This window comes from Spermophilus citellus (genome assembly GCF_964194105.1).
Source record: "Spermophilus citellus genome assembly, chromosome: 14".
NCBI classification, from domain to species: domain Eukaryota; kingdom Metazoa; phylum Chordata; class Mammalia; order Rodentia; family Sciuridae; genus Spermophilus; species Spermophilus citellus.
Genome location: NC_138194.1, coordinates 97,790,137 through 97,814,236, shown reverse-complemented (window position 1 = coordinate 97,814,236; position 24,100 = coordinate 97,790,137). Strand labels below are relative to the sequence as shown.

At 47.1% G+C, this 24,100-nt stretch overlaps 1 protein-coding gene across 5 annotated transcripts in view; it reads left to right on the top strand.

Annotated features, from left to right (window-relative positions):
- Positions 1–24,100, top strand: part of ZFAT (zinc finger and AT-hook domain containing) — a 194,199-nt gene that overhangs the window by 138,357 nt on the left and 31,742 nt on the right. For all 5 annotated transcript variants that reach the window (XR_014018835.1, XM_081266609.1, XM_081266608.1 and 2 more), the window contains one exon: positions 13,315–13,453. Coding sequence is in view for 4 of the 5 variants with exons in the window: in XM_081266609.1 (XP_081122735.1) it covers positions 13,315–13,453 (139 nt within the window). In the remaining variant the exon portion in view is untranslated. The remainder of the gene's footprint in view (positions 1–13,314; positions 13,454–24,100) is intronic.

Genomic DNA, 24,100 nt, shown 5'->3' with positions numbered 1-24,100 from the left:
CCTATCCATGAACAGGGTATATTTTTCCATCTTCTAAGTTCTTCTTCTATATCTCTCTTTAGGGTTCTGTAATTTTCATTGTATAAGTCTTTCACCTCTTTTGTTAGGTTGATTCCCAAGTATTTTATTTTTGGGGGGGATATTGTGAATGGAGTAGTTGTCCTCATTTCCGTTTCAGAGGATTTGTCGCTGATATACAGGAATGCATTTGATTTATGCGTGTTGATTTTATATCCTGCCACTTTGCTGAATTCATTTATTAGCTCTAATAGTTTCTTTGTAGACCCTTTTGGATCTGCTAGGTATAGAATCATGTCATCTGCAAATAGTGATCATTTAAGTTCTTCTTTTCCTATTTTTATGCCTTTAATTTCTTTTGTCTGTCTAATTGCTCTGGCCAGTGTTTCGAGGACTATGTTGAACAGAAGTGGTGAGAGAGGGCATCCCTGTTTTGTACCAGATATTAGAGGGAATGCCTTCAATTTTTCTCAATTCAGAATGATGCTGGCCTGTGGCTTATCATAGATTTCTTTTACAATGTTGAGGTATGATCCTTTTATTCCTAATTTTTCTAGAGTTTTGAACATAAAGGGATGCTGTACTTTGTCGAATGCTTTTTCTGCATCTATCGAGAGGATCATATGGTTCTTATTTTTAAGTCTATTGATGTGGTGAATAACATTTATTGATTTCCGTATATTGAACCAGCCTTGCATCCCAGGGATGAATCCTACTTGATCATGGTGTATAATTTTTTTGATATGTTTTTGAATCCGATTCGCCAGAATTTTATTGAGGATTTTTGCATCTAGGTTCATTAGAGATATTGGTCTGTAGTTTTCTTTCTTTGAAGTGTCTTTGTCTGGTTTAGGCATCAGGGTGATGTTGGCCTCGTAGAATGCATTTGGAAGTTCTCCCTCTTTTTCTATTTCCTGAAATAGCTTGAAAAGTATTGGTGTTAGTTCCTCTTTAAAGGTTTTGTAAAACTCTGCTGTGTACCCATCCGGTCTTGGGCTTTTCTTAGTTGGTAGTCTTTTGATGGTTTCTTCTATTTCGTCTATTGTTATTGGTCTGTTTAGGTTGTCTATATCTTCCTGACTCAATCTGGGCAGATCATATGACTTAAAAAATTTATCTGTGCTTTCACTATCTTCTATTTTATTGGAGTATAAGGATTCAAAGTAATTTCTGATTATCTTCTGTATTTCTGAAGTGTCTGTTGTGATATTGCCTTTTTCATCCCGTATGCTAGTAATTTGAGTTCTCTCTCTTCTTCTCTTCATTAGCATGGCTAAGGGTCTGTCGATTTTATTTATTTTTTCAAAGAACCAACTTTTAGTTTTGTCAATTTTTTCAATTGTTTCTTTTGTTTCAATTTCATTAATTTCAGCTCTGATTTTAATTATTTCTTGCCTTCTACTTTTTTTGCTGTTGTTTTGCTCTTCTTTTTCTAGGATTTTGAGATGAAGTATGAGATCATTTATTTGTTGGTTTTTCTTTTTTTAAGGAATTAACTCCAAGCAATGAATTTTCCTCTTAGAACTGCTTTCAATGTGTCCCATAGATTCCGATATGTTGTGTCTGTGTTTTCATTTAATTCTAAGAAGTTTTTAATTTCCTCCTTGATGTCTTCTAAAACCCATTGATCATTCAGTAACCTATTGTTCATTCTATTAGACTCTTGTACTTGAGAAGAGTTTGCTTGATGAACATAGCTGCACCATTGTTTGGGGCATATATATTTATGATTGTTATGTCTTGTTGGTGTATGGTTCCCTTGAGCAGTATGCAGTGTCCCTCTTTATCCTTTTTGATTAACTTTGGCTTGAAATCTATTTTGTTTGATATGAGTATGGACACTCCTGCTTGTTTCCGCAGTCCATATGAGTGGAATGATTTTTCCCAGCCTTTCACCTTCAGTCTATGTATATCTTTTCTTATCAAATGCGTCTCCTGTAGGCAACATATTGTTGGATCTTTTTTTGTGATCCATTCGACTAGCCTGTGTCTCTTAATTGGTGAGTTTAAGCCATTAACATTTAGGGTTATTATTGAGATTTGGTTTGTTCCTCCAGCCATATTTGTTTATTAATGTTACTAAACCTGATTTGTTTTCCTCTTTGATTACTTTCCCCCCTTACTGTCCTACCTCCCACTGTTGGTTTTCATTGTTATTTTCCATTTCCTCTTCCTGTAATGTTTTGCCAAGGATTTTTTGAAGAGATGGTTTTCTAGCTGCGAATTCTTTTAACTTTTGTTTATCGTGGAAGGTTTTAATTTCATCTTCCTTCCTGAAGCTTAATTTCGCCGGATACACGATTCTTGTTTGGAACCCATTTTCTTTCAGTGTTTGAAATATGTTATTCCAGGATCTTCTAGCTTTCAGAGTCTGTGTTGAGAGATCAGCTGTTATCCTGATTGGTTTACCCCTAAATGTAATCTGCTTCCTTTCTCTTGTAGCTTTTAAAATTCTCTCCTTATTCTGTATGTTGGGCATCTTCATTATAATGTGTCTAGGTGTGGATCTCTTATGATTTTGCACATTCGGCGTCCTGTAGGCTTCTAGGATTTGGGATTCTGCCTCATTCTTCAAGTCTGGGAAGTTTTCTCGTATTATTTCATTGAATAGATTGTTTATTCCTTTGGTTTGGAGCTCTGTGCCTTCCTGTATCCCAATGACTCTTAAGTTTGGTCTTTTAATGTTATCCCATATTTCTTGGATGTTCTGCTCATGGTTTCTTAGCAGTCTTGCTGAGCTGTCTATGTTCTTTTCAAGTTTAAATACTTTGTCTTCATTGTCTGATGTTCTATCTTCTAAGTGATCTATTCTGCTGGTAGTATTGTCAATTGAGTTTTTAAGTTGGTTTGTTGCTTCCTGCATTTCTAGGATTTCTATTTGTTTGTTTTTTATTACCTCTATCTCCCTGTGTAATTGATCTTTTACTTCCTGGATTTGTTTATATAGTTCCTTGTCAAAGTGATCTTTCATTGTCTGATTTTGCTGTCTCATGTCTTCCTTGAGACTCCAGATCATCTGAAGCATGTATATCCTGAACTCTTTATCTGACATTCCATCTGTTGCAGCTATTACCTCTTCTAAAGTTGAGTTGACCTGCATTGCTTGTGGTCCTTTCTTTCCTTGTCTTTTCATACTGCTCGTGTTTCTTTCTGCTTGGTGAAGCTGTTGTGTTTTTGAAATTTTCCCCCTATTTATTTATATTGCTCTTGTATAATTGGAAAATCTCCCTTGCAGGGCGGGTAGTGGCTGTGCTCCTCCTCTAATTAGGGTGATCTGTCTACCACTCTGGTCGGTCACAGGTCTGCCCACCCTGCGGGCGCGGGTGGTGGCTCTGCTCTGCTCGCACTCCAATTGTGGTCACGTAACTACCACGCCCTCGGGTCGTTGGTCCTGATCCGGATGTGGGCGGCGGCTCTGTTCGGCCCCTACTCCAATTGGTGTGACGTGTCTTCCACGCTGGCAGGCCTCTAGGCCTGTTCCGCCGGTGGGTCGCAGGTCTGCCTACCTTGCGGGCTCGGGCGGCGGTTCTGCTCAGCCCCCACTCCCAATGGGGGTACCTGACTGCCTCTCCAGCGGGTTGCTGGGCGCTGGGCCTTTTCCGGACACGGGCGGTGGCTCTGCTCCACCCCCGCTCCAACCATTGTGACGTGACTGCCTCGGTGCTACGTGTCCACCACGCTGGCAGGCTACCGGGCCTGTCCTGCCAGTGGGACGCAGGTCTGCCTACCTTGCAGGCTCAGACGGCGGCTCTGCACAGCCCCTACTCCAAATGGGGTGACTTGGCTACCACGCCATCAGGTCGCTGGTCCTGTTCTAGGCGTGGGCGGCTACTCTCTTCGGCCCCAGCTGCAGTTGGGGTGTCGTGATACCACGCCGGCGGGTCACTTGGCCTGCTCTGGGCGCAGGCAGCAGCTCCACTCTGCCCCCCTGGCCCCCACAGCACCCAGCAGGACCCGGACCGAGAAGCAGTCACCGCAGGTTCCCCAACCCTGGGCCAAAGCAGCTTCGGGAGCCAGAACCTGGCCTCTCCGATCCCGGCTCACGCTCCGCTAGGAGCAGGCTCCAAGGAGCGACCCCCACGGGTTCCCCTGCCCCAGGCCATAGCAACTCCAGGAGCCAGAGTCCGGCCGCTCCAAGCTCTCCGAGCTTGGTGCACGCTCCGCTGGGAGCAGGGTCAAAGACGCAGTCCCCGCGGGCTCCCCAGCCCCGGGCCAAAACTGTTCCGGGAGTCAGAACCCAGCTGCCCCAAGCTCAGCGCACGCTCCACTTGGAGCTGGCCTCAACATGCAGTCTCCGCAGGTTCCCCAGCCCTGGGCCAAAGCAGCCCAGGGAACCAGATTCCGGCCGCTCAGAGCCCGGTGCACGCCTTGCCAGGAGCGAGCCCCTAGGAGTATTCTCCACTGGTTCTCCAGCCCCGAGCCTGAGCGATCTGACTGCGAGACGCAGGCAAATACCAGCCTGAAATCACCTGTTCCGTAGCTGAATGAGCTGAGATCAGTAGAAAACAGGGATGATTACATCAGTTCTCCAAGATGGTGGCTGCTGTCCTCCTCCATGGTCTGACCGGTGTCAAGAACCGAACTGGACCGCTTCTCTCCTCTGTCTCAAAGCCGGAACTCAGCACTAAGCACGGCCATTGCACCACTGGCAGGAGCCCCCAGAATCCACATCGCTGCACCCCCGCTCCGGCACCTCGCCGCTTCCCAGCGTGCGCCGCAGACTCCAGCTGCGGGGCGCGACCCTCCGTGTGGAGAAATCGCCCGCGTCCGAGCCCCCGCAGCCGAATCTCGCGCGATGGAAATCTGTCCACTAGATTCTGGAGCACCTCAATTTCACTGGAAATTCCCAACAAGATAGCCTTCAGCTGTTTTACCTCGTCTTTCTCCCGCACAGTGACACGGCGCACTGGGGTGATGCACTCCCTTCGCCGCCATCTTCTGCAGTCCTGTTTTCTCATTTTTAAGAATGTTTATTTTTTGTAGTTGTAGTTGGTCACAATACCTTTATTTAATTTATATATTTTTATGTGGTGCTGAGGATCGAACCCAGGGCTTTGCACGCTCTATTGCTGAGCCATAACCCCAGCCCCTTCTCATTTATCTTTAGGAATTCTTTATATATTTGCACTGTGGGTTGAATTTTGGTTGTATGTTGGAAATGTAATCTCTCATTCTGTGACTTTTGGTCTCTTTATAATGTCTTAAAGTTCTTAAATATAATGTCTTTTTTAAAAAAAAAACCATCAGATTCAGATTCTTAGGGAGGTTTGTTATTGTTGTCAGGAGGGTTTGCTGAACTAACCTCACGTGAGTTTTTAACAGAAAGAGGCAGGTGATTTCTGTTTTCCATTTAACACATGACTCTGTCCACTGGGTGTCCACCTATGCTAGGCCCTGCTCTGGCTCCCGGGAGGCATAGGTGAGTGAGTTCTGAGTGGACTTCGCTCTCAAAGGGCTGCAAGGCTGGGACACTGAGCATGCAGGTAAAGTTGCTCAGCAGCAGACTTGGTGCCAGCTTCCCTAGATGTGGGGGCCAGATGGGGAGTTGTGAGGGAGAATGGGATATGAGCCAAGACTTTTGAGGAGTGAAGGGGAGCATGTCTGGAGAGCTTGTCCACTCTAGGACTATCAGTTTTAGGGACTTAGGTATAAAGAAAATGTTAAACTCATCGGCTCAGATCTGTGAAGCAGAATGGTGTTGTCTTCTTTCAGAATGTAAAAAGAGGCCTAGATAGGCAGACATTCTGACCCCAGGATGCATCCCTGGGGGGATCTAGGGCATAATGCTGTGCTTGGAATGAGCCGGTCAGCATGGGATTCTTGTTATTTCAGAAACATTTGCTGGTTTTTCACTAAGATAACCATATGTCTTTTTTATTTTGATGTCCTGTAGTGTTAGACTCATTCTTTTTCTTTTTTCTTTTTAGCACTGTGGGTAGAACCCAAGGCCTCCTTCATGCTCTATCACTGAGCTCTACCCCTGGTCCTGTTTATTTTTTATTTTGAGACAGGGTCTCATTAAGTTACTGAGGCTGACCTTAAACTTTGCAGTTCTCTTGCTTCAGTCTCCCAAGTAGCTGGGGTTATAGGTATGACTACTGTGCTTGGCTAATGTATTCTTTCTTGAGAATATTTAGAGAAAGAGACACAGAGCCTAACCCAAGGTCAGAAGTGGATTTCTGCATGCTATTCTTTGAGACACCTTCAGGGAACCGAAATCGCCACCTGAGCCCTAGAGCTTAGCCAAGCAGCGAAGGGTGAGGTAAGGAGTATTTGGAAAGGAACAGCTTAAAAATTTGAGTCAGAGCTGGTGGAGTGGAGTAGAGTGGAGTGGGCTTCCATGCAGTACCCAGCATGCACCTGCCTGAGTGCATAGGGAGGGTGATGAAGATTGTCTGGGCTCCTGCTGCCCACACCTGAATGCACAGCTTCTGCTGGGCACCTTGCAGACCCAGGGTGGGCGGAGAGAGGTCTGCATCTTAAATGCCCCTTGTCTCTATGGGCTGTGGACAGACTGTGGAGGCTCTAAGCAGGGGACTGGCCCAGGTGCTTGTGGAGAGAATGACAGGGAGGGGACTGGGGTGTGATGGGCAGTGGAAGACTTGACTTGTCCCCGGACACAGTCACACTGCTGGTGACATGTTCTAGGCGAAGTGAGAGTGAGGAAGGATCCAGTGTGGCTGGAATCAGGGAATAGGGTGACTGTGAAGAGGGATGTGATCAGAGAGGTGGCAGGAGCCAAGCAGGCAGGCCCTCTAGGCCTTGGCGAGGTGGGTGGGCTTTCTCCTTGAGCGCCCTCAGAGGTGGCTGGAGCTGGATGTGACATGGCCTGATTTACACTGTAAGAGACAATTCTCTGGAGGCTGCTGTAGAGGACCAATGAGGTGGCTGGAGCTCAGGCTGAGCTGTTGTTGCCCCATCATAGGGGGCATGCTCAGTGGGGCCAGGGCCCTGTGCCACAGAGTCTCACCAAGGCCTCCCTGACTTAGTGAGAGCCGTGCCAGACTCTTCTCTCTTATGCCATGCTCTCAGGTGGGAGTCCAGCTCAGGGCCTGGGTCTAATTTTTTAAGACGTGTTCAACTTAATATTTACATGATTCTAGTTACTTAAGTGCTTCTGTTGTAGAAAGCCTGGAAAGCATGGCAGTTATGAAGAACAAAAAAATAAGCATAGCCCTAGTTGTGCCTGCTGCTCGCCTTTTGGTGTGTTTTCTATTTTCCCCCTTTCCATCCCCACAGTGCCTAGGGAAACCCGGGCAGCTCCTGGTCATCACGGTGCAGACCTCGTCCCGAGGCATGTTCAGAGTCACTCCCTTTCCATCAGTCCTGAACCCCCACCTGCAGGCACCATCCAAGGTGCTGTAGGACCCAGAGATCAGAGCAGGCCAGAAACAATCAAGAGAAACAGCCTTCCTGAGCTCGACGCTCATGAGGAGGACAAATCAGAATAACCGCCAGCTGTGTGTTGTGTCAGAAGGTGATAAACACCAGGGAAGTACGTCAGTCGAAAGAGGCAGGGAGTGTAGTGGGGTGGCCCCCTGGACAGGTGGAGCTGGGCCACCATGGGCTCTGACCTGCAGAGCAGGAGTCCCGCAGAGGAGTGCGTGCCTCCGGGAGCCTGGTGGTTTTCTACAAGAGAATTCAGTAGGGAAAGATGTTGGGAAGCCATGAGTCCTCAGAATATACCATCCCAGATGAGGAGGAGAGGAGTGGGGGAGCAGGAGGGAAAGAAGAGACTGCTACAACTGCTCTCACCCCATGCAATAATTGTGTGCCATCAGTATTTTCTGACCCCTGATCTCAGAGGAGGAAACCCACACCAGGGTTTTTAGGGAAATGCCTGATGTTATGTGGCTTATAGGTGGTGGCATCTAGGCAGCCTTGGCCTCCTCATACACAGGGAGGCTTTGTGGCCACGGGCAGGCAGGCCTGCTGCTGTCCTGGTCCCCGCTCTCCCATCCCATGGTGCTCACTCAGCCTCAGCATTTGGAGACTGGTTGCTTCAGCTTTGACTGAGGGCCTTTTGGAGTTTCTAGAGAGAAGTTTTGGGGTCACGTATCAGCCCCTCCTGCCATCCTCCCTCCCTGCCTTCAAAAGAGTGTTCTGAAGCCGATTCCTTTTCCTCTCCTGCCATTTGTCAGTGGTCCCACCGTTACTCAGCAGCCTCCCTTGCCGGCTCTGAGTCGGTCTGGCCGTGCGCAGCTGAGGAAAGCCACTGAGTCCTGCCTGTGCCTGCCCATGCTCGCCCTCCCAGCCCCACTAGGAAGCAGCCTCGCCTTTTACCCAGGCTCATCCTTGTGCTTTGGCGCATAGCTGCTTGTCAGTGTCACAGCCTCAAACATGACCTGGTCACCAGCCTCTCATCTCCCTAAAAACTTTCCTGAGTCCCTTCCTTGATGGGCAGAAAGTGGGAGCAGCTTCCTTTGCATGTGGTTAGGTGTCTTCTAATCTCACTGGGTTAGAAGTGAGAACCCAGTTTTGCTGGTGAAATAGGGTTTCCAGTCCTCTTCTGCTTCTTTTCTTTCTGTTTGAAGAACTAGAACAATAAGTTCTCAAATTGTGAAGAAGTGCATTTACCTTCCTTTTAAAATCATGCTAATTGGTGATCATCACTTTAATCATACATAGTTCTCTGCTTTTTGACATAAGTCCAGGAACCTACAGAGCGTCAACCTCACAAATTCAGTTGTACTTTTTCTTTCAACCCCCACCGTGGTCTTTTTGTGCTGCATTTTGAATACAGGCCCGTGACCCAAAGCCCACTTCTGCCCTGTCTTCTCTCTGTGACTCTGCTTTTCTTTTCATGTGCTACTGAACCCTGATGACCCCTCACCACCAGGACCAGTGGACACTGGTGAGGCTTTTTCTGATTGGGTTTCCTTATGCACTTGACTATGTTGTCTCTGCCTCCCTGAAGCCAGCACTGTGTAGACCTCGTGACTCTTAGACCTCTGTTTCTATCTGCCTTTGTTCTCTCATGTCCCCCTTCCTGTCCCTCTTCATTGGTCCTCTCCTGTATTCCAGGATGCTGTTCCAGGGCTGTCTCTTCTCACTCTGAGCATTCTCCTACTATGGTGCCTTCTTTTGGAAGGCGTCTGCCAGTTGCCTGTGCTCAGAGCTGCATCTGTGGCCTGGAGCTTTCCTCTGAGTTTTAGACTCATGCCTCCATCTACTCTCTGGCCCCAGCCTCGTGGACATCCAGAGCTCTAGGAACCCCTGCCTCCCTGATCTGCAGAATTTCTAGACTGTGGCATTTTCCCCTCTCTGTCATCCAAGTGTGAAGTGAGTGAGTCCTCCTTCTTCCACACATCATGCCAAGCATTAGGTCTGGCTGATTGTCCTTCCTCATCTGCCTTAAATGCCCTCTTCCTTGGTATATCTTGTCTCAACCCCTGAAAAACTGCACAGTTTGTTCCTTTCAAGTCTTTCTTTCCTGTGGTTTCCAGACTGACATTGCTGAATGGAAAGTTAGCCATGTCGTTCTCCTGCCAGGGCCTGACATCACTTCCCACCCCAGCACCTGGTGTCCAAGGACCTGGCTGGTAGCTGCCTTTCTCCCTCCACTTCCCATCCCTGCCTTAAAGCAGCTCTGGTGCTGCCCACAGCTCTCCCAACACACGGTGCTCCTCATTTCTTAGAGTTGATGGTTAGAGCTGCGCTGCCTTATATCTGGGAGATCCAGGATACCAATCCAGGCCCCTCCCAGGGGGGTTTGGGGAACGATGTACTCAGGAAATCATGGCCAATGGGAAATCAAAGAACTCCTTTATTGTTGGCTGTACTTGGGGCCCCAAAACCTATACAGACCAATGGTCTGGCTAGAGGACTATGGAACTTGTGCCTCAGTTTCCTTATCTGTAAAATGAGAATAATAATTTTATATACAATGTAAGGTTATTGTGATATTCATTAATGGATCCATGAAAAACACCCTGTGCTATCTGAGTTCTCAGCAAATATTGCATAGTAATAATAAGGATTGTTAGGTCTTGTTACTCTGGCTCATAACTCCAACATAGCACTGAGTTTCTAGTCACAACAATGGGCCCCCTGTCTTGTTTGATTCACTGTCTTTGGACCACAAGAAGAACTTGGATGTTTTATTCCAGATGAACTAGGCTGGTGCAGCCTGTTTATATCTTCCTCCTAATTCTTGCCTGGATTCTGGCCTGAAAGCTCTGAATAAATAACTTCCCTTTTGAGACCTAGTGTCATTTGCTATTCGTGAGTATCTGACTTAGAAACCCCGTCTCATGATTTAGTTTGCCTAGATAGCATTTAATCTTTGGTGTTGACATTAAAGTCCAAAAACTTGTATATATTCAGAGAATCACAAATCCGCCTCACTCACTGCAGGGCCTCCAGGTCAGAGAGCCATGCCTGTCCTGCTGTAGGGGCCGCCAGATAGATGCTTCGGAGATGGCATCTCAGGGCTCACAGCATCAGTATGCACTCAGGCTTTTTGCCCCTGCTGTCTGGGGGCTGCCTCTTCCCCAGCAGCAGCCCAGTGGAGCTCCATGCTGGCCCATGGCCTGCCACTCAGGACAGAACTTGCTCTGCTGGAGAGGCCCAGCTGCCTCTCATAGCACAGTAAGTGAGGAGAGAGGACCCACAGTAGCAGGCAGCAGTGGTCGACTTTCCGGGAGGATTGTGAGGGGCGCGAGGGAGCAGAAGCAGCCCCAGGGAAGGGAGAGCATGGTGTCTTGATAACCCCTGTGCTGTGGGTGGCGAAAGGCTATGAGGCTGCTGAGACCTGGCGTCAAAGCAAAGCTGAGCAGACACAGACCCCAGGATGCTAGAGAGCGTCCTCTAGGAGGGAGGATTGGCCTCACTGAGGGTCCCTACCACCGTGAAGGTAGACACCAGCTGATCAGAGTGTAACATTTTCAGGTTTTTTTCTTTTTGATTTCTGTGTAAATGCTAACATTCCAAAAATAATAACTTCATAATACTTGCTTATTTAGAGATGAAAGCACTTGAAAATGGTTGAGCTTTTATTTTTTAACTTTGCACTAATCATATATTGGAATTTTAGACCTTTTGTTCTCTACTCAGTTGATAGATGAGAAAGCCTGAGTAATTTTGCCTTTGTGCCAGGTCCTTATATTTAACAAACTCTTGTGAGCCAAACCAACAGCATTCTCTTACATGAAGTACTGAAAGAAAGCAGAACTGCACAAAACAATCTGTGCAGAACTGCACAAAACAACCTACGTCCTGAGTTTGGCCTTGATGTCACGCATTCCCTGGGGACATCTCAAACCAAGAAGGGCCACTGGATTAACCACTTTGTGTATTTCTCTTGGAGAAGGACCCCTGTTCGGGGTGACTTGTTAACTTTATAGTCACACTTTTTCTGTCCTGCAGTGAAAGGACAGAGGGGAAGGGTAGAGTCTGGAGAGGTTCCCAGAAGACTGGAAGTTTCAAAATGGCTGAGTATAGAAGGAAGGAAAGACTAAGGTGACTGTCAGGCTTCTGTCTTTATATGATTAGCTGGTTTTGTAGAGGGAGTCCTCAAATTGTTTATTTGAGGGGCCTACAAAACATCCCTCTAGAGAGGCCTGGAAAGCAGTTGAACACTTCTGTCTGCAGTTCTAGAGAGACACTGGCTACTCTTCAGGAACGTCACCCTGGACATGCAGGTTCAACATTCAGTAACACAGAAACCATGCTGGGACCCAGGGCAGAGCAATGAGAGCGGCCCAAGGACAGCACCTTGGAGAGGGCCAGTCTTCGCCATCAGGCCTGGGAAGCAAATCTTGTCAATAAACCCAGAACATGCAGAGGGCAGCTGGGGAACCTGGCCACTGCGGTGCCCTATGTTGCACTGGGAGGGGCAGCCAGCTGTGGTGATGAGGGGCCGTGACGTCTGACGGGAACTTCAGGAGCTGCTTGCCCAGGAGAACCTGGGGCCTGGGTGGAAGCTGCTCTTCAGGAGGCAGAGGTGGGTGGGGTGGAAAGAGGGTGAGGACTTCGGAAGGCTCTCCTTTCATGTCCCCCCCCTTCTCCTCGGCCTGTCTCTCAATGGGAAGACTCAGCACATTTGTAAACTTGAGAGGAAGAAACCACTGAGAGAGGCTGCTGAGAGCCCCAGGGGAGAAAGGGTATCCCCTGCTCCATGTACTCCCCATTCGGGGTAGGAGTGGCAAAAATGTCGATGAGTCAGAAGGTCAGGGATTTCACGTAGTCTTAAAAGACTCAGTGGTATGTCAGCTCCCAGATGCTCAAGAGTTCTGATAAAATAGCAAAAAAAAAAAAAAAAAAAAAAAGTTGACGTGGCATCTTAGATGTCCGCTTACAGTAACATTGAGTCCTCACCACAGCTGCACAAGGAGCTGTCATCCACATTTCCCTGATGAGAAGACCAGTGCTCAGAAAGGCTCTATGACTTGTCCACGGTTCCATGTGCTCAATGGTCTGGTTGAACCCCCCAGCGTTGGGGCCATAGTTGGCTGCCCTGTACTCTTTCAATCCTGCTGGCAGGGTGGCTGCCATTGCTGGTGCCTGCAATGCAAAAATGAGGGTTCCTATAGCAGGTATCAGAACAGCACAGCACATGGCTCAGGAGGACACTTTGGTATCCTCCTGACCACGGGTAGAGCACGGGATGCCATAGTGATGAGATGCTTATCCATCACTGAGTTCATGGCCACATCCTTGGGCTCCCAAGAGGCCTGAGTGTTCTAGAGTCACACTGGCTACTCAAGTTCACCTCCTCTCTTCATGATTCCCTAAAAACAGTGAGCAGGAGGGCAGACAAGGCTGTGGATTCATGTGCATCCTTATCCTGAAAGTGCCTCATCTCACCCAGGTTGGGGTTGGAAGTAGGTTTTACCAGATGGAATTACCCAGTGACTACTACTGCATACACAGATTCTTGCAGGTAAATACCACGGACAGAGGAAGTCGTTTAGCTGAAGAAGCACAGATATCAGGAAATTAATTGTAATGAAATCTGCTTTTAATGACATTCACTTAAAAGAATGATCAGTTGCTTTTTTTCTTCTTAAACAAAACCTGTAGATTCTGGGTAGACCAAAAAGGAAAGGAAATTACGTAACGAGAGCACACTTCTTTGGGAAAGACGACTCCGTCCTGGGAGCACTTCATCCTGGTTGCCTGGTGGTTCCCACAGAGGCAGGACTCGGCATTCCTGGGATCAGCTCTTTCCCCAGGGTTTGTCACAGGGTTTGGGTGCCAGATGCTTACCAGATGGGCAAAGGGAGATGTCACTGGGGAAGCTGTGCTCCTTCTGCTTCCCTTGAGGCTCACTTTTCTGCACCCCCTTTCCCGCAGCCTTTCCGCTGTGCTCACTGCCATTACTCCTGCAACATCTCTGGTTCGCTGAAGCGGCACTATAACAGGAAGCATCCCAACGAAGAGTACGCCAATGTGGGCAGCGGGGAGCTGGCAGCAGAAGCACTCATCCAGCAAGGTAGGCCAAGGGCCAGCCCCGGGACTCAGGTCCTCCCAGGCCCAGACCCCAGAAGAGCGGCGGGCACCTGCGGTTCAGTCTGGTCCATGAATGCGAGCTTGGTCTCTCCTTCATCGTTCTTGTTCTGTCTTCTTCCTCATTATTAAATAACAGTTGTTATCTAATAGTTGTTATTTAACAATGAGGAAGCAACTGTTGCCTGGTAGGGATAGAATAGCCTTAATGAGGATCTAAACTGACAGCAGGAAAAATTTACCCACACACTGCCCCAGCCCCCAGCAGTGTTGAGCCGTCATGGTTCCCTCTACACCATCTAGACATGAAGTTTGCAGAGAGGAAAGTTCATGATTTTTTTTTTAACTCAACATTGATTGACGGGACAATTTTTTTCCTTTGATTTACTGTCTTCCTGACTGTAACTTTTAAGGGCTTTTTGCAATACAACATTGAATGCCAGGGATTTTGTAGTGACGGTTCTTCTGTTACTGAACATTGTGGGGTTCCTAGATTTTTTTATTTTATTTTTGCAGTTATAACTATTGCTATTGTAGTATTATTTAGAGATGAACTTTTTTTGCATTATCTAAAAATATTAGATACACAGATTACTTATTCATCCTGAAAAGGAAAAACATTTTAGAACATTTAAACTAATAAAAATTGAAGAAAACTTTTAATAGTATTGAAAAGTTAGACTATTTTTTGGTGTTTTGTTGCATTTTTAAATAAATAATCTTGTATTCTCACTTAGGAGGTGTAGGCTCATTTGCTGTTACTACATGGAGAAATGTTGTCACATTTATATCTGCACTTCAGTGATTCAGCTAAAATGATGGCAGCATTCTTTGAACCAGTTACTGCTCTTTCCCAAGTCTTGTGATGATCTGAAGCTAAGGACAGTTTTAGAAATCTGTCCCTGGTGAACAGCGATGGGGACTATGGGCCCTGCTGCAGCTGGGCATGCACAGCTTTCTGAGTCGGTGTGCAGCTCTGCCTGCTGTAACAGCCACAAGATGCTTCTTAATGTGAAACAAGTGAATCTCCAGCACCTTTCAGCACTAGCAGTGACAGAGCTGGTGTTCGGAAATAGATGAGCAGCTTAGAGATCTCAGGAGGGTTGCAGAGCCATCCATCGGGGTGACAAACCACATGTGCCTTTGTTTTCTGCAGTGGCAGTTTTATGGAGAAATGCGGAGGCCCTGGCTCGAATCTGATTCTTCTTTGGCTGAGCTGCCTCGGCCAGTTACCTAACCTCCTGTTCGCAGGCCATTCCTCTATAGACAGGATCTTGGAGCAGCCATTGTGGCAATATGGAGGAATCCCGGTGGAAGAACACTCAAGCATTGGTGTGCGATATGGTTTCCTTCTTAGCTTTGTGTTTTTGTTTTTTTTCCTGAAGGTACCTGAGACTGTGGAGCCACTGCTATTTTTCAGGGCCTTGGAGATGCTAGGAATCTAACCTAGGATGTGGCACATGTGGGGCAAGTGCCCCCCGCTAAGCTTCCCCCCACCCATTACATTACTTTTGAGGACCATTCTCATGTCCAGGAATCATGGAGGGGAAGATGGACTGGCTTAGAGTCACTGTAAATGTCTGGAATGGAGGGCTAGACCTTTGTTTTTATCCTTCACACTCGTGGATTGGATTGACAGGAAATAGACGTTTGTGGTGGCAGGTGGGACAACATGTGGATCTGATTGATGAAACTGTCATTGCTCTGTGCTTCCAAACTTTCATCACTGCCTTGTAAAACATGTGCTGAGGCTGAACTCTTTCATGCCCTAAAATTTCTGTTACTAAGATTCTCTGTAATCAGTTGGCATTTCCAGGCAGGTCTGGGTTTTATATTTAATGTTTATTTTCTTTCATGAACATCTCCTTCCCCCACATCTTCCTGGGGTATGTTGGAGGAGACACCCAATTTCTCCAGACTTTGCCATTGCGCTTCAGCTAGAGAGCAATCTCTGAAATCAGCTGATGAAGTGTAAACACGCTTTAGCCATCTAAGAAGCACAAAGCTCATGCTGTTCTTTTATCAGGAAGAGGGAAAAAGAATGGAGGGAGAGTGTGAAACTGGATTAAATTGTTTGGAAATACAAAATTGTTTGGTACTATCAGAATTTTTCATCCCTTTTTGATTAATTTCAAGTAATTCTCCCCATCTCCACTTGGTTTTGTCTTCTTATGCTCACTCCCCACAAAACATCTTTATGAGGCTTTGTAGTTTCTTTAAAATAGATAGATACAAAGGAAGATATCTTAGAATAATATAATAAAATCTTCTCACAAAATGAAGTTAGAGACTACTTAAACTAACTGTATGGATTCCTTTTCTGCCACCCGTGTATAAATGGTGTCACACTGTGACATGTGCAGAGCCACTGATTGCCAGAGAAGGCTGTCCTGCCCTCCACACCACAGGGATTCTGGGAAGGGTGCCAGCACACCATGCTTTTATGAAAGTAGGAAAAAGGATCTGAGTTCTTCCCAGAATAGATGTTTCTGTTCTGTGTAAGTTTCTGAGAAGCGACCACAGTCGTCCACAGAGCTTGGGTGGGTTTCAGTGCACTCCTGAAGCTCGCTGGGAATGGTGCTGCTCGGGCATCCACCAGCGGTGTGCTGGGAGACGTCTCCCAGGGAGGGGAGGGAAGGCCTGGTATGTAGCGTTGTCAGTCACTGTGGTGTAAATACTCCCAGAGGCCAGTGCTAAGCTCCAGCTTGGAAGTTGGGGAAGTGCGTGTGCATTTGGCTTTTGAGCTGTTTTGAGGCAGCTCTAGGATTCCTTGGATCCTGAGGGAACAGGGGTGACATTGCCAAGTCCCTGTCAGCTGGGCTTGTCCTCAGAACTCTGGTACTTTTTGGTCAGTAGTCCTGTCCTAAGTACTAAGTCAGTGTGTTACTCAGCTTCTGCTGTATGTGCATCTGATATTTTGAAAGCGGGTTCCTCTCAGCCCTCACTTGTTCATTAATATGGATTTGAGGCTCTCTCCCACAGAAATGCATACTTAGTTCTGTGTTGCTTCGATAGTCCTGCCCCTTTTCTCTCCTTGAAACATGACTCATTAAGCTACTCGGGAACTGGTCTGTAAATCACAGGCAGCAAGAAGAGTAAGGTGCTTTGGTGCCAAGCTTTAGGAGGCTTCAGCTCCCTCCAGTGCACATGGTGGGATGAAGGTGGAGCCAGAGGCCAAAGAACACTCTCAAGTCCCTCTAGATTATGGAATGAGCCCAGGGGAAGGACTCAGACCTGGAGGGGTCTCTGCTCACGAGGCACTTGGACAGGTACTCACCTTCTGACCTCTTTTTTTCCTCGGCAGAGGAAAGCTAATATTTACCTCAACAGTAGCTGCAAGGATTTGATCTCATTCGCTAAGATTTCCAGGCCGGGTCCAGCATGTAGTCAACGCTTGATAATGGCTCACATTTACTGTTATGTTTATCCATGTATTTCTTTGGGCACATATCTCTGGAACTCCTAAAATATGTCCAGAACTATGCTAGCCACTGGAATCTGTTGTCAAACGAGGCGATCCTATGGTAGTATTTGTGTTGTTGCTGCCTAGGTTGGGCATGGGGCGTGAGGCAGTTCCTTTTGAGGCTTCGGGTTCTGATGGTATAGCAGAAAGCACATCCTGCTTCTGCTGTGCCCAGGATGCAGATAGGAGGAACGTCAGCTGCTTCTCTCAAGTGGCTGTGCCTTCTCTGGGTCCCCAGTTGCAGAGGCATTGAGGTGAGGGTATGTAATTGAGATAGAAGAAGCAAAGAGATGAGGCGTGTCAAGGAGAAGGCTTAGTTGAAAATTTTATGTTATTTTGAACTATTAAATGAGAAGAATATAAAGACATGTACATGTGAACCTGGAATGTATCTGCGTATCTTATTTTTCACACCAGGTTCAGGAAAACAGCATATCTAAAAACTCATGAAATAGACCTTCAGACACTGTTATTTTAAAATTATATTTATTAGGGCCCAGATTCAACACATTATTGGTAGATGCTTCCAGTAATGTGATGTTGTACCTTGCTGTTGTCATTATCATATCTGCTAATTAATCCTATGCAGTGACCTTGTGAGGTTGGCACGGGCATTCCTGTTTTAAATGAGGAAATGGAGAGAGGGCAAAGGCTGACTGCAGGCCACAAAGTAAGGAAGTAGCCAAGCCACACCTAGTGTTCTTGCCTAGCACTATGCTTGCCACGCACACCTCGTGAGAAATCTGTAAGTCTGTGCTTGTTGGAGAGGTGAGCAGAAGATGGAGGCGGAGGAAAAGGCTTAGTCCTATTCTAGGGTGGGCTGGGTTGCACCTGCTGCTGGACCACGTGTCAGTGACTAAAGGGTCACACAGGGCTGCTGCTTACTTTCTGTGTCTTTGTACCTAGACTGGGTGCTAATTTGACCCAAGGATGATCGTGGGTCCTGTCTCTCTTTCTAGCCCTTCCCCCTGGTTACCCAGAGGGTCTCAGATCCCAAGATTTTGAGGAGTGTGGGCGGAGGACATGGGGAAGGCCCTGTTTACCAGGTCTTCCTCACCGGGGTTGGCATCATGGGCTGGCCTTAGACAATACATGTTGCTTTTCCTCTGCTGTACTTTTCCTCTTATCCTGGAAAGATGGGGCTGAGGTCTCATACAGGATTCAGATGTCACCAAGTCCCGTGGCAGATGTGGTCTAGCAGTATTTTATATCACTGCAACCCCTGTGTGGTGCTTGCAGGTGATTTCCTCTTAATTCCTACCCCTGGCACGTTTTCTCATTCTGAACTGGGATTCTGGCTGGACTGTAGGGCAGGTACCAAGTTCAGAGATGACAGGAGGTGAGGATGTCAACAAAGACCACGTCTCTGAACTAGTTTTCTCTATCCGGTTTCCTTTGATAGTTAATCTGCTTTTGCTCCGGTGATCCTTTAACATCTGTATTAGTTTCCTATGGCTGCTGTAACAAATGACATAAAACAGCACAGATATTTTATTTTGCAGTTCTGAAAGCCAAAATATGCAGTGAGTCTTCCAAACTAAAGTCAAGATGCCAACAAGCCTGTATTCCTTCTCTGGACTCTAGAAAGCTGTTTTCTTGCCCTTTCTAGCTTCTAGAGGGGGCCACGTTCCTTGACTTGGGCCCCCTCCTCCATCCTCACAGCCACGAATGCCCAGGGAGTCTTTCTCATGTGGCATCACCAGGGCCTTCTCTTCTGCCTTCTGTTGTAACGATCCTTGTGCTTTCAGTAGGAAAGCTTGAGGTCCTCAGGGTGTGTCACTGAATCACATTTGCGTGGCCCCTTTGCCATGTGAGGCAGCATGTTCACAGGCTCCAAGGGTGCCAGTGTTCTGCCTGCTGCCTGCTGCCTGCTGTGCCTTCTTTAAGGAATGAGCTTGAGTGTTTTCATCCTCTTGGAGGAGAACACTCAGACCCCAGGGTTGAAGGAAGTCACCTGGGTCACATGAGCTGTGCTAGATGCAGGTCTTCTGTCCACCTGCCATTGCTCCATGCCATTCTGAGACTTATATTATTGAATATGAAGTTGAATTTCCCATAATATTAACCTCTACAAAGGAGTGCAAATATTTTAATGCCTGAAACTCCTCTGGAATTATTACATTTCACAAAGGGCCAAGAATGCCAGGACTGGACTTAAATTCCTCCTGAAATTCTGTGCTTTTGCCTTGTTGGTCATTCATGTGAGGAAATTGTGATTCAGGGGTTGCAGTTCTTATGGTGTGCTCTTAACGTCAATGCTGCGAGTCAATCCACCACGTCTTCTGCTGACCTTTACTGAGCATTGTTAAGGATTTAACAAATTGAAATAGAAATTAATTTCTTCCAGCTTTGATGTCAATTAACTAGCATAGTTATACCTTCAGTCTAGATTACGCATTTTCATTTGTTTTTCTTTAATCAAAGTCACTATGGCAAAGGTTGAAGTTTTAATTAGTGTGGGGGCATTATCATATTAAGTTTAATTTAAACATAATATGAGGATGTTTTTCTCCGTAAATTAGTTTCCATTAAAGAGTACCCTAGAAGGAATCTTTAATTTTATTTTGAAGCCCACATTTAACCCTAGGTATTTGCTCTTGGCCATGGCTGCACATTAGGTCTTCCGAGAAGCCAGGTAAGTCCAGCCAAAGGCAGCAGTGGAGGTCCTTGCACCTTGGAGGTTCTTCAAAGATGATTTTTAGGAAGAGATGTCATTTTAAGTGATTAATAGGTGATAACAATGGAGATTATAAACTAAGTTTGATTATCTTCTGGTCAAGAAAGAACAAGCTCATTTGACATTTGATCTTGTCAAAAAAAGAGTACAGTGTGTTGCAGTTCAGAAAATAAGCAAATCCATTGAGCTGCCTTTCTGTAGAATATTCTGGAAGTTAAGAATTCACTTTCTGCTGTGGTCTTTTTGTGATGGTAGAAGCCACCCCACGCTGCCCTCTGGCCTCTGTGTACCTGCTTTGCTCTTTTGCACATCCCTAGGTCAGGGATAGCAAAGCAATGAGTGTGGGAAGCACACACTCCTGGCCTCTGGGTTCACTTGCAGTTATGCAGATGACGGTGGGACCACCCACCGTCTCAGATGAGGAACCCGGTAGAGGCCAGTGCCTTCATCCATTCCACTGACAAGGAACTGGGGGACAACACATTGTCAGTGCCTCTGGAAGATGACTAAATTGTGTGGTGTGCTGTGGGTGGTGGTGCACATTCATGGTCCCAGTGACTTGGCAAGCTGAGGTAGGAGGATTGCAAGTTCTAGGCCTGTGTAATGAAACCCTAATCTCAGAATTAAAAGTTAGAAAATAAAGTGCTGAGGATGTAGCTCAGTGGTAGGACCCCTGGGTTTAGTCCCCAGTGCCAAAAATGGGGGGAGAAAGTGTGCTATATCCCCATGAGCTTATCTGTTTCTTTAATAATTTGTCCAGACAGCCTCACTGTGAGGACACACTCAGTGCTCAGCCCGGCTCTCTTGCTGCCTAGACATAAGCATCTTGGTGATTCATTCAGGCCACAAAGGGTTCAAAAGGAGTTGTTTGGGTTGGCAAGTGAGGTCAGCGTTCTCATGTACTGCAGTCACACTGGCCCAGCACAGCCTGGCGTTCAGGATGTGAGTCCTGGAGTTAGACAGACTTAGGTCCAGTTCTTGATTTTTGCAGTATGGCCTCAGAAATGTTACCTTGCCATCCTGAGTCTCTGTGTGGAATAGGAAATCCTGGCCATTGGTGGGCTCTTGGGAAGCCAGCCCAACTGTGCAAGGTGTCCGAGAAGCGGGTGGTATGTGTCACCGCTGTTGGTGGTGGTGCTGGGAGTAAAACACAGTGCTCACGGGAGTGACAGTGAGGGAGCTGGGGCTCTGGTCATAGGCACAGCAGGAGGGTGGGTACAGGAGCCTGCTTGCTATGGCGACCTCAGCAGCCAGATGTTTAGGGGAGACCATTCTCAGTTTTAGTACTGTCCTGTGTATTGTAGGATGTTGAGCCTATCAGATATCAGCAGCACCCCCGGTTGTGTAACAATGGACATTTCTCCAGAAATCTATTGGAGAGGAAGGGCAGTGATGGCTTCGTATCATTTCCTGGTTTAGATTTATACTTAGTAATTCTTTTGGATAGGGTTATTATTCTCTCTGGAATACAATTTAAAGGATTCAGATGAATGAGTCATGAAAAGTAGCCCTCCTCCTCAGCCTCTCTCCCTGTTTTCCATCTCAGAAGAAGCCATGATGCCCTTCCTTGGAGATGGAGACTCTTCATAACATCCTCCCTATGATGCTTTAGATCTAGGTGTCCCCCCGAAGCTCCTGTGTGAGACAGTGCAAGAAAGTTCAGAGTGAAATGATGGGTTATGCGAGTCTAGCTGAATCAGAGCACGGATCCCCTGATAGGGATTAACTGCTGGGAACTGTAGGCTGGTGCAGTGCGACTGGATGAGGTGGGTCACTGGGGGCATGCCTTTGGGGTCTGTATTTTATCCTTCGTGAGAGGAGAAGTCTGTCTCTCTCTGCTTCTTGGTGCCATGTCCTGAGCTGGTTTCCTTCACCACACCCATCTGCCATGATGTCAGCCTCACTCTGCCCAGAGCAGCAGAGTCATTGTTTATGGACTGAGACCTCTGAACTTGAGCTCCAGAATAAACTTTCCTCCTCTAAAGTTGGCCCTGTGAGGTCTTTTAGTCACAGCAGAGAAAAAGCTGACTAAAACACTGGCTCCGCAGCAGGCTGCACCTCGGCAGCAGAGCGGGCTTTTTGGTCCAACTCCTCTCCCCATAAGACTGAGCATACTTCCTGGCTGAGGAGAAAGATGAAGTCAGAGCAAAGGGACAAAATAGAGGAGAGTTGGGGGACTCTTGGAAAAAGAGGATTTGAGGAGACCTGGAATCAGTGAGTCAGCGCCCATTAATTGAGGACCTACAATTGCTAGGTGCTGGGGCTTGAGTAGCAAGGTTGCTGGGCCAAGTTCCTGTCCTATCAAGGGTGTCATCAACAAGGGAAGATAAACAATGAAATGTGCAGGAAATATAAGTAATACAGCATCTCACTGATCACTGTGATGACTGATCCACAGTAGGAAACCCCTTAGGGCTTGGGTGGCTCTGTGGGTGGGGGGTCCCTTGGGCAGGAGTGTCTGGGAAGGCCTTTCTGAAGGGGCGAGTCTGGAGACCCTAATGGGGAGTGAGATCAAATGCAGATCTTGCAGGATGAGCTTCCAAGACAGGGAGGCTCAGGAGGGAATGAGCTGGGATGGTGTAAAAGACCAAGGAAGGAGAGGGCAGATGTGAGATCAGAGGGAGGCTGTGGGGGTGCTCGGGACAGGAGAAGCCAGGATTGTACTCCAGGTGTGTCGGGAAACCATGGGAGGGCTTCACACCTGTGCAACATGTGATTTAGTTTGTCTTTTCAAAGACCATTCAGCATGCTAGGTAGTGAGCAGACCAAGAGTAGAGGACCAAGAGGCTACCAGGAGATGAGGGAGGAGCCAGTTGCCCCCATCTGTGCAAAAGACCCTAGAGGCCTGGACCAGGAGATACTGGGAGCACACTACTTTGTTGAGCCTGGTGAGGGAGGGTGCCTGGGCCGCTTCTGAAGCCGCAGCTCAGTGCAGAAGGCTGGACTGGAACTAAGGCAGGGTCGTCATCAGCTCACGAATAACATGCACAGAGTGATGACTCCCTAACGAATCAGCAGGCCCCGGGGGCACCCTGTTTAAAGGGGACAAGAGGAGGACCCTGGAGAAGGGGTAAGCAGGATGCCCAGCTGCTGAGACAGGCAAACGAGGCAGGTATGGGTCCCAGAGCCCGAGAAACACTCCCCTAAGAGATGCTCAGAGTAGGGGCTACCTCTAGGGAGGCCGCAAACTTGAGGAGATTTTCTAAAATTTCTGTAATTGTGTTTACGCATTCACATTCAGACTATCTGTAGTTTAACTACAGTGTGTTATGTAACACGTTCCTTTCATTTCTCTTTTATGTTAGTGCATTCTGTTGATAGTGTGGTAGTACTTGTGTTTTTCACAGTTTTCATTTTAGAATGATAAGGGAGAATGTAGCCATAGGTTATGGAAATGGCCTCGAGTCCAGTGGAGCTGTACCAGGGCTGTGCTGGGGACACAGGGTGGAGGCTGGTCTCTGAAGGGAGGGGAACCTCATCACTCCTGGCGCCTGCCCAGGCTGATGTGCAGTGAACATAATTTTTTAGTACAAGAAGGCTTGTACTAAAAGTAGAAGGCAGTAACTTAGAGCATGTCAGGAATGAGGTGGTTGAGAATTGGTCACATTCCTGGGTAAGTGGAGGCGAACTAGGGAAATTCTGAAGTTGGAAACATGACAGTCAAAATGAGTATGCTTTTGTGATTTGCCTCAGCATCCTGGGATCCCAGCAAGGAAGGCTATGGTTGGGTTGATTCTGGATGGTGGATTTGCCATGCCGGTTCAGTAGGAAGAGAAGCTGCTGGAAAGCCAGGGCCCTGGGCGGGAGGCTGTATGGAGAGGAAGCAGAGGGAGCAGGGATGGACTAGGGTGACACGGGAGGTGGGCCAGACTCCATATCCTGTGGAAGGTGAGGAAGAGGGTAAGTGAGATGGCAGCAGCAAACAATGGACAGGATTTGGACTAAACAATAATGTTCTGTCGATGTTAAATGAACTGACTTCTGCTAGCTGCACTAGTTCATCCACAAGAAAGTCTTGTTCTAAGGAAATACATATTGAATTATTTATAGGAAAAATAATAGCAACTGAGTCTTAATGGTGGGACAGTTTATTTAGACTAATCCTTACAATGAAAAAACAATTTAAAAATACAAGAAAACAATTTAAAAATACAAGAGAACATTTTTAAAAATCTTAAAAGCCTGAAAAACTATCAAGATAGTGTGCAATTAATGAGCCAAACTTAACAGGAAAATGGAACCCAGAGTAGGTGGGCCCTGGACCTTCCCCTGTGAGGGATAGTCTATTCTGATAATCTAGCAGAGTGTCACTTGTTCTGATGGCCTCACTGGGGGAAGGGGTGAAAAGGAACACTCCCGGAGCACACAAGCTGGAGACCTCCAGGGCTGTCCTCAGTAGGGGTGAACCAGAGGTGTCCCCCCACCCCACCCCACGCTGCAGGCGCGCACATGCCCGCACACTTGCTCTCAGGCATACACACAGTCCTGAAACC